The sequence below is a fragment of the Centruroides sculpturatus genome, unplaced genomic scaffold (assembly GCF_000671375.1).
Source record: "Centruroides sculpturatus isolate CEXI.00-Female unplaced genomic scaffold, Cexi_2.0 scaffold230, whole genome shotgun sequence".
NCBI classification, from domain to species: Eukaryota; Metazoa; Arthropoda; class Arachnida; order Scorpiones; family Buthidae; genus Centruroides; species Centruroides sculpturatus.
Genome location: NW_019384716.1, coordinates 455,124 through 471,741, shown reverse-complemented (window position 1 = coordinate 471,741; position 16,618 = coordinate 455,124). Strand labels below are relative to the sequence as shown.

Sequence of the window (16,618 nt, the reverse complement as noted above, 5' to 3'; positions counted from 1 at the left end):
GCCTGCGCCAGTTATAGACGTTATGTCTTTAAGCCAACGACCACCACACTAGTAATTTGGTACATGGGGGAAGAAATATACGCAACGGTTTGCATATAATTTTGTACATATTCTTTCAACTTGCACAACCCGGAGAAATATTAATTAACCCCGGAGCCCGGAGATAACTCACTGAATCCCGGAGTCTCCCGGTCAAACCCGGACAGGTGGCAACCCTAGTTACACTAGTGAAAAATCGAATTAGGAACATCTAGTTTAATAGTTACCAGTATTTTTCACACAAAAAATATGTGTAGTTATCAGTGGCGTAGCGTAGTGGGGGCTGCAGGGGCGGCACTTTTAGGGGGCGGCAAAATTTCACAATAAATAATAATAATATCTTGTAAAAATGTGAACCATTTCATTTCATATTTTTGTCGCACCTAGGATTCGGACATTGAAATGAGCACAGAAGTTTTCATTACTTATTCTGTGACGAAACTGAATTTTAGTCATTTAAGGGGACGGCGAAATTTTCCTCCGCCCCGGGCGGCTGACACCCACGCTACTCCACTGGTAGTTATGATACCTTGTTTACAATTCACTATGATGAAAATGGGGTTCCATAATACCATCTTCTCCTATATATCACATAATCCCGGCATAAAAACTGAGTGATTTATTTTCTTTCTAATTTTCTGAAGTAGGTATGTTCGTTTCAAATTCTTCTATAAAAATGGTTACACATTTTTGAATAAAATCGCAAAAACCTCAATATTTATTTCGTCCCATAGTTTATGAAGCCTGTAATGTGCGGATTGGAAACGTTTCTAAATCGTTCTGCCAATTCTAGCGTCTAGTGACTTCCCTTGCTAGCGTCTGCTACAAAGTCGCAGACTAACTTAGGGGACAGCCTAAACATTACGATTGTACCGATAAAATAATTAAGGTACAGTACGTCGAAAAAATTTTCATGTCTTTCATTAATATTTGATTATAACACATTCGTACTATTTATAAATTTTAAATATTAGATTTTATGCTCGAATTTAAAAGTCAATCGAGATACGAAATTAAATTTTCCTTTTATATTTTGTTTAGAACAATATTAAAAGTTCGATTGCGCGTTTCGATTTTCGTTCCGCGGTCTTTTATCAAACGAGAAATTAAAACGATAGTGGCTCCGTCTGTGAGCAAAATAAAGAAATGAAATGTCACAAATGTGGACGACGCAATCACGCAAATTTAAGCGAACCAAGATGGCGGGTCTTGGGGAGACGACGAAGCGTCATTTCCCGTTACAAACAATTGACCATGTTGTAAGGTTATTTCGATCACAGCTAGAAAATAACGACGATCCGAATTTAATCTTGTTGTCTATCGTCGTTGGCTACATTGAAAATATGTTGACATGCAATAGAATCGTCCCATCGCCAGCATCTGAGATGGAATGTCATTTGGAAACGGTTTTCCCGATGGTGGAACTCGTGGCCGTCGAAGCTCTATATGGAAAGTTTCAGAGCCAAATAAAAGGTTCCGTCGATTTGAGTCAGTATAAGAGTCAGAGTAGTGGACGATTTGCCACAAGAGAACTGGTCAAAAAAGTGTCCGATGTAGTTTGGGGTTCTCTGACCAGAAGTTACTATAAGGACAGAGCACACTTACAGACCTTGTATAGTTATTTGACCGGTAAGAACTTCGAAAGGATTTAAATCAATTCACTCTTCCGTTATTTTACAAAGTTATTAACTTCTTTAATCTTTATAAACACGTTTATAATTAAACACAAACTTGCATCGTGACAGTTGAAATGTCAGTTAGGTGCTTTTACGTAATATTTTCAAATCACGAGTCACTCCAGCATTTTAATTAAGTTTCATATATTTTAAGATATATTGAAAATGAAATTCAACTTTCTTTAATAAATTAATTTACAAAAGATACTTAAAAAATTTTTTAAAGCATTACAATAGTTTGAAATAGGTTTTTTGTATTGGTATTTGTATATAACAGATTTCTGACAGTATTAAATAGTACATTAAGGCTAAATTGTTAAATAAAACTATATAAGCTGTTTGTAATTAACAAAATAGAATATAGATTGTAATATTCTATATATGAAAATTTGAATTTTTAATTACTTAAGATTGTTTTTTTAATTGTTGAGGAAATTATATTTGAAGTGTTTTACATTACCTAACATATTGTCAAATTTTGTAGTTTTAGAAAAATGATATTTTTTTCAGTTCAAATAATAATAATATTTGTTAGGTAAGTATTTGGCATTATTAGTTTGTATGATTACATTTCTACAAATTTGAAAATTTACAACAGTAAATAAAAAATCTAGGATTGTTTACATTCACATACAGATTTAAATTAGCATTTTTTTATAAAATAGTTTTGAGATTGGATTTTGACATCTCTAAAATATTTGCATGATTATTTTTTTTTTAATTTGTGTTATGTACTTAAATATAGTAAATGCTAATGAAGAAATATTATTATATGCTTGAAATTGTTAATATAAATTTTGTTCGATGATAATTCTACAAAAATAAACCACTGTTTATTTGAACTTGTTTTTTTTTTTTTGTATTAATATTAATAGTCATATTAAAATTAATACAAGAAAATAAGATTGTATGTGAAGAAATGCTATTCAAATTTAATTAACAAGATCACAATCTAATATAATGTAGCTTTTTCTTTTTAAATTGCATTTTAACTAGCCATGTATAACACTTTTATGAGAGTCTTTGCATCTCTTAATCATTTTATTATGCAATAAATATTTTATCTCAAAATTTTTTTATAAACATTAATGCTTAGTCCTAGACTATATGTTGTTATTTCTAATCTCATTCTAAAAAACTTCATTATTTCATTTAATATATCATGTCACAAATTGTATTCATTTTGTAGCAGTAATTAATGTAATATTTATGTCTGTTTCTCTTAAATGCTTTAATTTTTACTTTAATCACATTTAAGTTTGTTTAATTGTTTTGAATTATTTTCCAGATAGAATACAAATATTTGGTTTTAACTTTTTTGCTTTTTAACTTTTTATTTGCTTTTGATTGTATTTATTAAAAAGTGCAAGTCAGTTATATCTAATTTATATTTCCTTCATTTGCAGTTTTGCATAAATTTTTAATATACTTATATCTTGTAATGGGTGGTTTTTGTACCCTAACTTTATCTATTTGCCTTTATACTTTTTCTTTTTAGTGTATTTTTTTAATATATCATTAAATATGTTTTAATGATTCAATTTTATTTTGCTAATTTATATTTTATTCCAATTTTTAAAATAATTTGTTCTCAAAGAACTATTAGACTAAAATTTTAAACTTCAAGTGAAAAAATAAACACATCAAATAATTTCTACAGATCTACAGTTTTTTTTCAATAAAAAGTAAAAAAAATATTTATATTAATTCAATGAAAATAATTTCAGAGTTCAAAATTTGCAGAGACAAATTTTATAAATGCAACTGTTTAACATCTGTGCTATTGAACAGTTGTATTTATATCAATTTATAACAGTTGTGAGTTTCTCTGCACATTTTGTAATTGCAGAAATAATATCAAGCCAAGAGATTAAAAATGCTGAATAATCATATAACTAATAAAAAAATAGAAAGATAGAAATAATTAAGACATAATTATTTCTATTTTCTGTATTTGGAATTTTCTGTTCTACATATAAACATCTCTACAAAACCCGAAGCATTGCAATAACTCACCAACAACTGCCATAAATCATTGGGCTATAACCCAATGATTTACGGCAGTTGTTGGTGAGTTATTTCTGTTCCACAAGATTATGCCAAATTGTAATGATACATTCTTGCTTTTAAATACTGTCAAATCCAAGAAAATGCAGAGTATGAGAGTTGATTGATGACTCTTACTTATGAATGGCTCCATAAATGTTTCCTTAGTCTTGTATGTTGTTCATTTTAAGAAACCCATTTTTAGTATAGATTAAATGTTTTTTGAGACAGATAACAGCTCATCTTCAGATCAAAATTTTTATTTCTAATTAAATTTGCTCTTTTGAGCGCAGTTTGAACTAAAATAGAATCGATAACTAACTCATTCTATTTTAGTTTGAATTCAAAACTGCTGATTTAATTAAAAATATAAGCTTTGATCTGAAGATGAGATGTTATCTGTCTCAAAAATATGATTCTTAAAGCAAATAACATACAATATTAAAATTGATTGATAAATAAGATCTTTATTTTTATAAAGTAGTTAGTTTTGGTAGTAATGCAGTGACCAGTTCTAAAATGTAAATTATTTACTACATTTTAGAACTAGTCACTGATTTACTAGCTCTCAATATGTAAGAATTTGATACAAGTTGCTTTATTTTATTTCTCTGATTTATCAGACAAAACATTTGAAACAAGTGCTTATCAATACTTATGAGAACAAAATGTGTGCAATGAGAACAAAATTATGAGTGCAACGAGATGAAATTCCTACAATCTCCAATTAAATCATTCATAGATTCTATTCTACTATTTAATATTTGTTACCTCTTAATAAGTAATTGAATAATAAGCAACTAATATTCAGCAGATGAGTATCAATATCTACTCTTTACTATCTAATGGATAGATACCAATAATTGAGTAATTAGCAATGAATACTGAATGCTTGAGTATCAGTTATTGAAAAGTAATGGGTTTGCACATCACTAGTTAACACCTGATTGTTTAGCACTTGTTGGTTTGTTGAAAGTGTAAATCCTCAAAAATACTTGCTTGCAAGATAGTTTTTTCTTTCATAAATTTTATGATTGTAAACAAATATATTTAAAAGATGTAGTAACTTTATTTTGCTTAAAATTCTCATTTGTAATTCTGCTATCAATAAACTGATATTGTTGCTTCTCTGTCTAAACCAGTATACATATGTACTGTACAGAAGACTGCAGCAATATACTTAGAATTTGAACTACTGTACAGTACTTGAGAAAGTTTGGTTTTAATTTATTGCAGTAAAGATATAGTATAGATTCAAAAGAAAGACTTATAGACCCAGAAATTCATAGAATGGGCACTTATGATTTTTATTTGTTATATAAAATATCTCAGATTTATAAAAATTTTGTGCATTTCTTTTAATCTAAATTAAAGTCAGAATTTTTAATTTACATTCTAAATATTATTCATTACTAGATAAACACATAATATATGAAAGCAATTTAGCAAATATATGAAAACAATCTTTCATATGCACGATGATAGGTAACATTAGTTTATAAGACTTCAGTAACACGAATCAAACAAGCTATAGTTTATTGATTTTTGGGTGTTGATTTCAGATATGGTCATTAAAAAGCCCAATAAGTCATGTTTTCATGATATTTTCAATATTTCTAGTAAATATATGTGTTAGTAAGCACTGCTGTTCATTGTTTGTTGGACAGCAGAGCTATAGAAAAGCACCATACAACAAAAATAAAAAAAAGTCAAAAAAGAGAAAGTATTGTTCCAGGAAGAAATAAAGTAAAATATATGCTTTTAGTTGACCCTGTTATTCTCCCATTCCACTTAAAACTAGGACTTGGACTTGTGACAAAGTTTGTTAAGGTTATGGATTAAGTCTGGTGATGGATTTATGTTCTTGAAGAAAAAATTCCTCATTCTGAGGGATAGTAAACATAAAGATGTCTTTCTTGGTTCAGATTAGAAAGTAGTTGAATGGCAATGAATTTGAACAAAAATTTGGTCCAAAAGATCATGCTGCATGGAAAACTTTTACATCTTTTACCATAAGGAGAACAACTACTATCAACTTGTAGAAGAACTCTTAGAATTCCAAAAACTTTGTTGCAGAAGTTTGTTGAAGATGCACTTCCTATGCAATCTGATTTTTTCCTGAGAATCTAGTAGTTACTCATAATCAAGGGAAAAAATTTCATTGCGATCATAAAGATATACCAAAGATTGCATTGACAAGAGATTACAACTGGTTTTTATAGAACAAAGACATTACAACATACGAAAGAAAAAAATGAACTCATAAGATTAAAAAAAGTATTTTTTAAATTTGATATTTTTTAAAATTAATTTCTTTAGAAATGTATTATGAACTCAAAATAGAAATACTTTGAAAATTTTTAGATTTATAATTTTCATTTTGTGTAAATTCTTATAAAATTTATTTGTGCTTTATTAATGTATTCTTATATTTTAAATAATAAAATGTCTAATTAAAAAAACTGTGCACTGAATTTTTTCATGGCCATATTTGGAATCAACATCATAGAAGTAACATAACAGTTTATCTTGTGTTATGAAAAAAATTCAAAATTTGTTTGACTGTGTAATTGATTGTTTTTATATGTTTTAGTAACATAGTTTGAGATGATTTATTTCAATGAACTTCAGAATTATTTATGCTGAATTTTGCAAAATCTTTCCAAAAAGACTGCAATTATCATCCTTTATCCTGGTAGACTCAAATGATACAAAACATGTTTGCTATGAAAACAACAAAAAAAAATTATTTACAAATGAAAAAAGCTCTTTTACAGACAAATTGGCAATGAAACAAACACTGATGCATAGCACAGTGGCATACCAACAGAAGAAGAACTCACAACTTATTGGTCTTCTCTTTGGTCCATTGCTGTTACACACAATGCAGATGCAGGCTGGATAGAGGAGGAGAACAAAAACTTGCACAATAACATTCACATTCACAATTTCTGATACAAAAAGTTTACATCACTGCATCAGGAACTAGCCAAACACCTAACACACATTATAATCAATCCACAAGACATGCCAAAATTTCTTACTCAGGGCATCACCTACATGAAACCTAAAAACAACAATACCACAGACCCCACAATACAGACCAATTACATGCCTTCCAACACTACAAATTATTGACATCCTGCATTGCAAACAAAATATATGAACATATTGAAGAACACAACATTCTTACAGAACAACAAAAAGGTTGTCATAGAAATCACAGGATGCAAAGAACAGCTACTCATAGATTCAGTCATTCTATGGCAAGCACACAAACAACATAGAAACATACACATGGCATATATAGATTACAGAAAAGCATTTGACAGTGTTCCGCAGTGCTATATATTCTACACATGTACAAAATACATCCATCACTCATTGCATTCTTCCAAAACACTATGCAGCACTGGAGAAGAACACTACATCTCAGGATTCATAACACTTCCATGTAAAGATGGTGAACGTGGCCTGATCAACATAGTTAACCTTCTCCAGAAACAAATAGTCACTGCAAGAGTTTTTTTTACAAAAAACAATAAACATCACAGTTATATAAAGCAGTAACTCTAGCAGACTCAAATAACACACCATTGAATTTACACTCATATCATATAGACATGACACAACATATAAAAAACATAGACACCATCAAGCAAATGTGGACTCAAAAGGCACTCCATGGCAGGCATCCTTACGACCTGGCCCAGGATTTTGTTGACAAAACTGCGTCAAACAGCTGGTTAGATCGGGGATGCCTCTTTGTGGAGACAGAAGGATTCATGATTGCCATACAGGATCAGATCATAAATACTAAAAACTATAGAAAACACATACTCAAAGATACAACACTCACAAATGACACATGCAGAAAATGTCACATCATGCCAGAAACTATGCAATGCATTACTTCTGGTTGCAAGCTCTTGGCGCACACAGATTATTTACATAGACATAATTAAGTAGCAAATATAATACACCAAGAGCTTGCAAAGAAACACAAATTATTAGACATCCATAAACCATACAAGTATATTCCACAAACAGTATTGGAAAACAATGCACACAAAATGTACTACGACAGAGCCATAATCACAGATAAAACAATTTACCACAACAGACCAGACATCACACTCATTGACAAACACAATAAAACCACATACATTATAGACATATCCATTCCAAACACTCACAATGTACAAAATACATGCACTGAAAAAGTCAGTAAGTACACAGAACTTGCCCAAGAAATAAGGCATCTGTGGAGGATGGACAGAGTGCTTATTGTACCTGTCATTCTCTCCTGTACAGGTGTGATACCACACACACTACACAAAAGCCTGGGAACATTACAATTGAATAGAAGTACATACATCACACTACACAAAAGCCTGGGAACATTACAATTGAATAGAAATACATACATCACACTACAGAAGGCCACTATGTTGAATACATACCATATTGTTAGGAAATTCCTGAATACAGACACTGACACATTTATTTAATTTTAGTTTTGTTTTGGTTGCTATGCCTTGACTCTGATCCGGCACAGTACACAGCCACTGGTGTCAACTGAGTATAACCCACTAAACCCAATATAATAATAATTCTCTTGCCAGTCACCACCTTGCTGTGGTGAGAGAGCTCAGTAATTCTGATGAACCACAGAGATATGCTGGCTTGGAGCATCTGCTCCTGTTAGGGTCACACACACCACTGAGGTCTGGGGGGAGAAATTAAGCCAAGAGTGACTGAACCTACATCTGTTGATATTCAACCAAGGTGATAATATGATCCAAGTCTAATACTAGCTCAGATGTTGCCCAGGTTAATGAGGTCTGTGCTCATGAGTTAGGAAGAGGCTCATGTTCAAAACATATGTCACAGTCTCCCTTGGTTGCCAGTGGTGAAAGCAGCATTGGCTCAAGTATGGCTACTGCAATGCCATACCAGTTTTGGGAAACCAGCCGAACCTTGATGTTTCTGAGGCAGTCCAGCCACTGACCATTCAGGCAGGTAAACATGCCACTGGATGAAATGAACATAAAAAATGAATGAGTTTATCATCTGTACTTACTACACCATCACAAAACTCGAAACAGACATGACAGCATACAAGACAGCAGTTACATCACTTGTTCTAAACATTATCCTCATCCCACAGTCACTATATAGAGTTGTTGTTGATCAAAAACAAACAATTATACATAACCTTACACCACAAACAAAATACTAGAACATATCAAACAACTTATATAACGAACTAACTGGATAAAAATACTACGATTAAAACACACCTTTAATAATCCAGCTAATAAAAATTAATAAATGAAAAACGTTTTTAATTTATTAATTTNAATTATACATAACCTTACACCACAAACAAAATACTAGAACATATCAAACAACTTATATAACGAACTAACTGGATAAAAATACTACGATTAAAACACACCTTTAATAATCCAGCTAATAAAAATTAATAAATGAAAAACGTTTTTAATTTATTAATTTTTATTAGCTGGATTATTAAAGGTGTGTTTTATTCATAATATCAAACAACAAATTACAGAAAGATTACATCAACAAACAAGTACTTCCAACATGAACAACAAATCACATAATCCATCAGAATCAACAAGATACATGCATTGACAATACTGTTCCTACGACCACTATTTTCACTGGTGCTAACAACCTCAACCCTTTTTCATTGCCTGAAATAGATTCGGGTGTAATTTATACTTTTTTTTTTCCAAGAAGCACTCATTAAATTTGCAGGCATTGACCCTGCACGGCCATGCCTTCCCAAAATCAACACTTCTAAACTAGTAGGGAAAATTCTATGCTATGTGAACACTTGCATATTATCAGATTGCACTCATTCTATTTCTACACTCAGATATCCATACACTAGTCCAGCGGTCGGCAACCTTTCTTGTCTCACAGACCACTAAAGTCACAATTTTGAATCCCGCGGACCATTATCATGAATTTTTTTAAACGATACAAAATTTGTAGAATAATGATCATAAAAGTTCAATTTTACTATATTAATATGAAACTCACATGTTTAATTATAACAAATTAATGCAAGCCTAAAGTTCATTGCTGCTTGTTTGAAACAAGTTTATGGATTTTTTGCGCTTTTCCACGAAGGACGACAATTGCACTCACAATCATGTAACCTTCAGTTGATCAATGTTCAAATTTCTCCAAGGACCATCCAAATTTTCTCGCGGACCACTGGTTGCTGACCATTGCACTAGTCTATGCTGGTGTAGTCACAGTAGTGACCTACTGTGGACTAAAACTGCATCCACAGACAGAAGCTCACAAATCAAAAAACACTTCACAAACCTTGACACACAAACTTTTAAAAATGCAGCCTTTTTATTCACTTTTCCAAATGTTTTCAGCCAGTTTGAATGACTTTCCTCAGGAACAGAAAAATTGAATGATTTTGATTTCTATTCTGCATTTTTAAAGGTTTTTGTGTCATGGTTTATGTATTATTTAAGTGCAGTTAGAAAAAAGTTCATAATACAAAAACACTTCAGAAGCCTACCTGGCAAAGAAGAATAGAAACACAAATAAACAATATTAGACAGCAGCTAGGCAGGCTGACACAATATACTAATAAGAAAACAACACCTAAATTAATGAAACAACTAAAAAATTTATAAAGAAAATTAAAACACACACAAAGAATAAACAACACAATGTCCAAATTATAAATTTTTGTCTATAAATATGCATTCACTATAATCAGGACTTATTATACTGGCTTGTCCTGCTAATAGTGAATGCATGTTTATAGATTAAAATTTATAATTTAGTAAGAAAAGGACATTGAGGCATTTTAATTAAACACAATGTCCATATCACAGAATATGTTGACACACAAACAAAAATTGTAGCCAAAGCACTATGACTCAAACAATAAAAAATTTGTTCTGTACAGAAACAACAAAATAAATTACTCACAAACAATGAAAAACTCATCTACAGGCAAATTAATACCAAATCCACTACTGATTCCTAATACAATGGCATGCAATCTGAAGAACAACTTACAAATTATTGGTTTTCTCTTTGGTCTACTGCTGTGAAGCACAGTGCTGATGCAGATTGGATTGAAGAGGAAAGTAAAGACATGCAGGACACACCTAGTATGCATTATGTTATAAATACACAAGATATCCATTGCACAATGCAGAAAGCACATAACTGGACAACACTTGGTATAGACAACATTCACAATTTCTGGTATGAAAAATTCACATCTCTGAACCAGGAACTAGCTAAACATTTAACTCATATCATATGCAATCCACAAGACATGCCAAATTTTCTCATGCAGAGCATCACTTACATCAGTGTTTCTCAACCTGTAATGAACCATCGCCCCCTTCACTTCAAAATTCCGAGGCAGAGGACCAAGGCTAATGCCAAATTCATACTGCATTGAATAGACTAGTGACTAGTGTAATGTTATTTGTTTAATTATTGTACAATAATAAAATATCTAATTATTCTTAATATAATGTTTTACTATATCGCCCAGAAAAGTGTTTTTTGCCCCCCTCAAAATATAAATTGTCACTAATCGCCCCCTCAACATGGAAAATCGCCCACATGGGGGCAATATCGCCCCCATTGAGAAACACTGACTTACATGAAACTAAAAAACAATAATACCAAAAACTCTGCATAGTATAGACCAGTTACATGTCTTCCAACAATTTACAAGATTCTTACCTCTTGCATTGCAAACAAAATATACAATTATATTGATGAACATGACATTTTTTACAGAACAACAAAAAGGTTGCTGTAGAAATCCCAAAGGTTGCAGAGAACTACAACTCATTGACTGTTATCCTAAGGCAAGTTAATAAGCAACACAGAAACATACACATGGCATACATTGATTACAGTAAAGCATTCAACAGTGTCCTACACACTTGGCTGCTGCACACATTTTGCATCTACAAAATTCATTAGTTTCCTTGTTTTTACCATGCTTCACTGGAAAACAACAATAACCTTAACCTCCATAGCACTCGCATAAAAACAAATGAAATATACATCAAGCAAGGAATTTCCAAAGATTCCTTGATTCCTCTTTGATTCTGTTTTACACTTAAACATTTATCTAACACATTAAACCAAACACAATATGGTTAAAATATCGGACACAACAAAACAACAAAGTTCACATTATCACACCTTGTACGTGGACAATATCACACTTTATGCATCTACACAGAATCAACTTCATCATCTCTTACAAACTACAAACACATATCCAAATGATATACAAATGGAGTTTGGTCTAGACAAATGAAAACATTCCACATTGAAAAAGGAGTTCCGAAGAAAAGAGACTTTAAAAATAATACCTCATCAAACCTTTAACCAGTATTAAATTTGATTAAGATTAGATGCAAACGTTTTCGGATCTTTCCCTGGGTCCTTTCTCAAGCACAGATTCTTCTTTAAAATTCGTTAAAAAGACCAGTAGAACGAACTTCTTTTGAATGCGACGTTCGAAAAAATATAAATCCTTCAGAACAACATTTCAAAAGTCAAACTAATGTGCATCACATGCATTCCAGTATTCCGTAAACAACATTCGTTACGTAATGCCCGGTATTCTTAAAATGGTTTTAATGGATGTGTTACATTAACGAAAAATAAAAATAAAAGATCATATCCACGGGAATGATGTTTTAATATCCAATTTACTATAAATAATTATGTACGTGTATCTTCCTTCTGGAGTAGGGCCTGCCATGCTAGGGACAGGGTAATTTCATCCCTCGAGTTAATAGGTGCTGAAGTGTAGTATGCTTTGCACATTTCCATTTGTTCCAACCACTTGAGGTGGTCTATAAAGGATGTGGTAATGAGGAGTTTGGCGTTGTCGAAGTTTACCGAAATCTCTGGGTCAGACGCATATATTGATAACGATGTAGAACCTCTGTTGTGGAGGATGTCCCGTTGGTGTTCAGCCCATCAGACACCAATAGCACGTTTAGTGGAGCCAATGTAGACCAGTTCCCTTTCAAATCTATGGTCTGTTAGGGGGATAGCGTATACCCCTGGTAGTTTATCCTCGTTAGGTTTATCTTTTTCATNGCGCAATGAAAAAGATAAACCTAACGAGGATAAACTACCAGGGGTATACGCTATCCCCCTAACAGACCATAGATTTGAAAGGGAACTGGTCTACATTGGCTCCACTAAACGTGCTATTGGTGTCTGATGGGCTGAACACCAACGGGACATCCTCCACAACAGAGGTTCTACATCGTTATCAATATATGCGTCTGACCCAGAGATTTCGGTAAACTTCGACAACGCCAAACTCCTCATTACCACATCCTTTATAGACCACCTCAAGTGGTTGGAACAAATGGAAATGTGCAAAGCATACTACACTTCGGCACCTATTAACTCGAGGGATGAAATTACCCTGTCCCATGGCAGGCCCTACTCCAGAAGGAAGATACACGTACATAATTATTTATAGTAAATTGGATATTAAAACATCATTCCCGTGGATATGATCTTTTATTTTTATTTTTCATTAATGTAACACATCCATTAAAACCATTTTAAGAATACCGGGCATTACGTAACGAATGTTGTTTACGGAATACTGGAATGCACGTGATGCACGTTAGTTTGACTTTTGAAATGTAGTTCTGAAGGATTTATATTTTTTCGAACGTCGCATTCAAAAGAAGTTCGTTCTACTGGTCTTTTTAACGAATTTTAAAGAAGAATCTGTGCTTGAGAAAGGACCCAGGGAAGGATCCGAAAACGTTTGCATCTAATCTTAATCAAATTTAATACCGGTTAAAGGTTTGATGAGGTATTATTTTTATATTAATCTGGTGTTTGAAGATTTTTAAAAGAGACTTTGTACTAAGAAGTGGAGATGATATTGAATCCATGGAAGAGGGCAAGTTTTACAAATATTTAGGATTTCAACAGGCCAAACTTACAGAACATGTACAGATAAAACAAAGATTAACACTCGAATACCAGAACAGATTACACACAGTACTAAGAACACAATTAAATGCAAAACATACTATTAAAGCTATTAATACATATGTTGTCCCTGTACTCACTTATTCTTTTGGAGTTATAAACTGGACATGCACAGATCTCTAGCACCTCCAAAGGAAAATGAGAACAACATTTACTAAGCATAAACAATATCATCCAAATTTATTTGTAGAAAGACTAACTCTTCCTTGTAAAGAAGATAGCCATGTCCTGATTAATATAGGGAACCTGCATTACAAACAAATTCAGACACTGGGATTTTTTTCACAAAAAACAAGGAACATCAAGATTACATAAAACTATAACTCTGGCAGACAATAACTACTCACCTTTAAATCTTTAAACTTACACTCTGAGCACCTGGACATAAATAACATTGACACCCTTAAGTAGTCAAGGGCCAAAATGCACTTTATGGCAGGCATGCCTATGACCTAGCTCAGGATTATGTTGACAAAACTGCATCAAACTACTGGCTGACTAAGATCTGCTTGTTTGGAAAGACAGGGGTTTATGGTTGCCATTCAAGATCAGGTCATATACACTAAAAACTACAGAAAACACATCCTGAAGGATACATCACTCACAAATGACTCTTGCAGAAACTGCCATTCTGTCAGAAACAATACAACATATAACTTCCAGTTGCAAGCTCTTAGCACAAATAGACTATTTACATAGGCATAATCAAGTAGCAAATATAATACATCAAGAGCTTGCCAATAAACACAAATTATTAGACATCCAAGAACTATACAAAAAATATACTCCATAGGGAGTATTAGAAAATGATACACAAAATATACTATGACGGAGCTATAATCAGAGTTAAAACAATTCATCACAATAGGCCTGACATCACTCTCATTGACAAATGCAGTAAGATTGCTTATACAATAGACATTTCTGTTCCAACCATTCATAAAATAAAAATGCCCACACTGAAAAACTCAACAAGTACTGTACATTCCCTTGCTCAAGAAATAAGACAGATATAAAGAATTGGTGTACCTGTTGTCCTCCTTTCTACTGGTGTTATAACATACACACTACAAAAATTCTAAAAACATTAAACCTTAATAAAAACATATACATGGCAATGTACATGTCACATTGTGAGGAAGTTTCTAGACATTGACACATACACCAATAACACTGCTTAATATTGGGTTGTATGGAAAGTAATATTTTTATAATATTTTATTGAATTATATATCAACCATTTTGGTCAAATACCTGTTGTCATCATTTCTGGTAGTAGCATGATTTCACATTCATAAAAGTTTTGATTGTTGCTTACAAAAAACTGATCCAAGTGATTTTTGACATTAGAACAAGTAATAATCTGAGGGTGCCTGATCTGGCAAATATGGTTGGTATGATAGCACATCCCATCTAAGCTGTAACAGTTTCTGACAAGTTACCAAACTTGTGTGAAATTTGGCATTATCGTGGTAAAACACTACAGCCTTTTTGTTGATCATTTCTGGCCTTTTATGTTTGATGATATTATTCAATTTGTTTACTCAATGGCAATATACTTTTGAATCAATTGTTAAATTGTCTGGTAAAAGCTCAAAAAAAAAATTTCCTTAAAATCCCACCAAAGAGAGCATCTCTCTTTAAGAACATGTGGAACCCATATATCGAGCTTTGAAACGAAATCAATTTCTTTTTAAGTAATCATAAATGGTTCAATTCGACAAATTTAATCTCTTACTGATTTCACATGTTGTTATTTGGCAGTTTGCTTCAATCAGTAGCTTTATTTTGTTTTCATTGGCACCAACTGGCCATCCAGAATGTGGTGCATCTTCAATATTGAAATTGTAAAAACGAAATTTTGTAAACCAATTTTGGCACTGTCGTTCTGTCTATACATCTTCTCCATACATGTTACACAACTTTTTTCTCGCTTGAACAGCATTCTTACCTTTTAGAGCAAAATATGCTGAAAATGATGCTTTCAATCTTCCATATTTGATGGGACACAAAAAATAAACAAAATTTTTTACAAATAAGCCTTAATTAAAATGCTAACTGTCAAAATATATAATGATAATAAGGTTTAGAATGAAAATGGCGGGAAAAATACGACTAATCCGTCTAGGGGTAAAAAAAAAACGAAATTACCTTCTGAACAACCCAATATTACACTTGTTTGGGTAGCTATGCCTTGACTTTTAGTCCAGCATAGCACTTGGCACCAGTATCAGCTGAGCATGCCATTCATAATAATAATAATAATAACTCTGCCATGGCCACCACCTGGTCATGGTGGTAAAGCCCAGTAATTTTACCAATCCATAGGGCAATGCAGGCTGGAGCACAAGCTCCTGGTAGGGACACCCATGCCAGTATGGTCTATGGGGAGAAATGAAGCTAAGAGTGACCACACACCCACATTCTGTGGAGATATTTATCATGGTAGTAACCAGATCAAAGTGTGATACCGGCTCGGACGTTGCCCGGGTTAACAAAGTCCACGTTCATGGGTTAGGCAGAGGCTCACGTTTGAAAAATAGGCCACAGTCTCCCTTGGATACCGGTGGCAAAAGCAGCACCGGCCCAAGCATGGCTACTGCAATGTTCTCAACAGATGTGAGGAATCAACTTAGCCTTGGTATTTCTGTGGCAATGCATCCACAGACCACAAAGGCTGGAAAACCACACCAACGGATGAAATGGACATCAGAAATGAACGAGTTTATCATCCGTACTTACTACACCATCACAAGACTTGAAACAAACATGACAGCATACAGACA

General features: G+C 32.7%; 1 protein-coding gene across 1 annotated transcript in view; it reads left to right on the top strand.

Annotated features, from left to right (window-relative positions):
- Positions 1-1,081: 1,081 nt before the first annotated feature.
- Positions 1,082-16,618, top strand: part of LOC111627933 (menin-like) — a 69,876-nt gene continuing 54,339 nt past the window's right edge. The window contains exon 1 of the mRNA XM_023371624.1: positions 1,082-1,668. Within this exon, the coding sequence (XP_023227392.1) occupies positions 1,191-1,668 (478 nt within the window). The 5' untranslated portion in view covers positions 1,082-1,190. The remainder of the gene's footprint in view (positions 1,669-16,618) is intronic.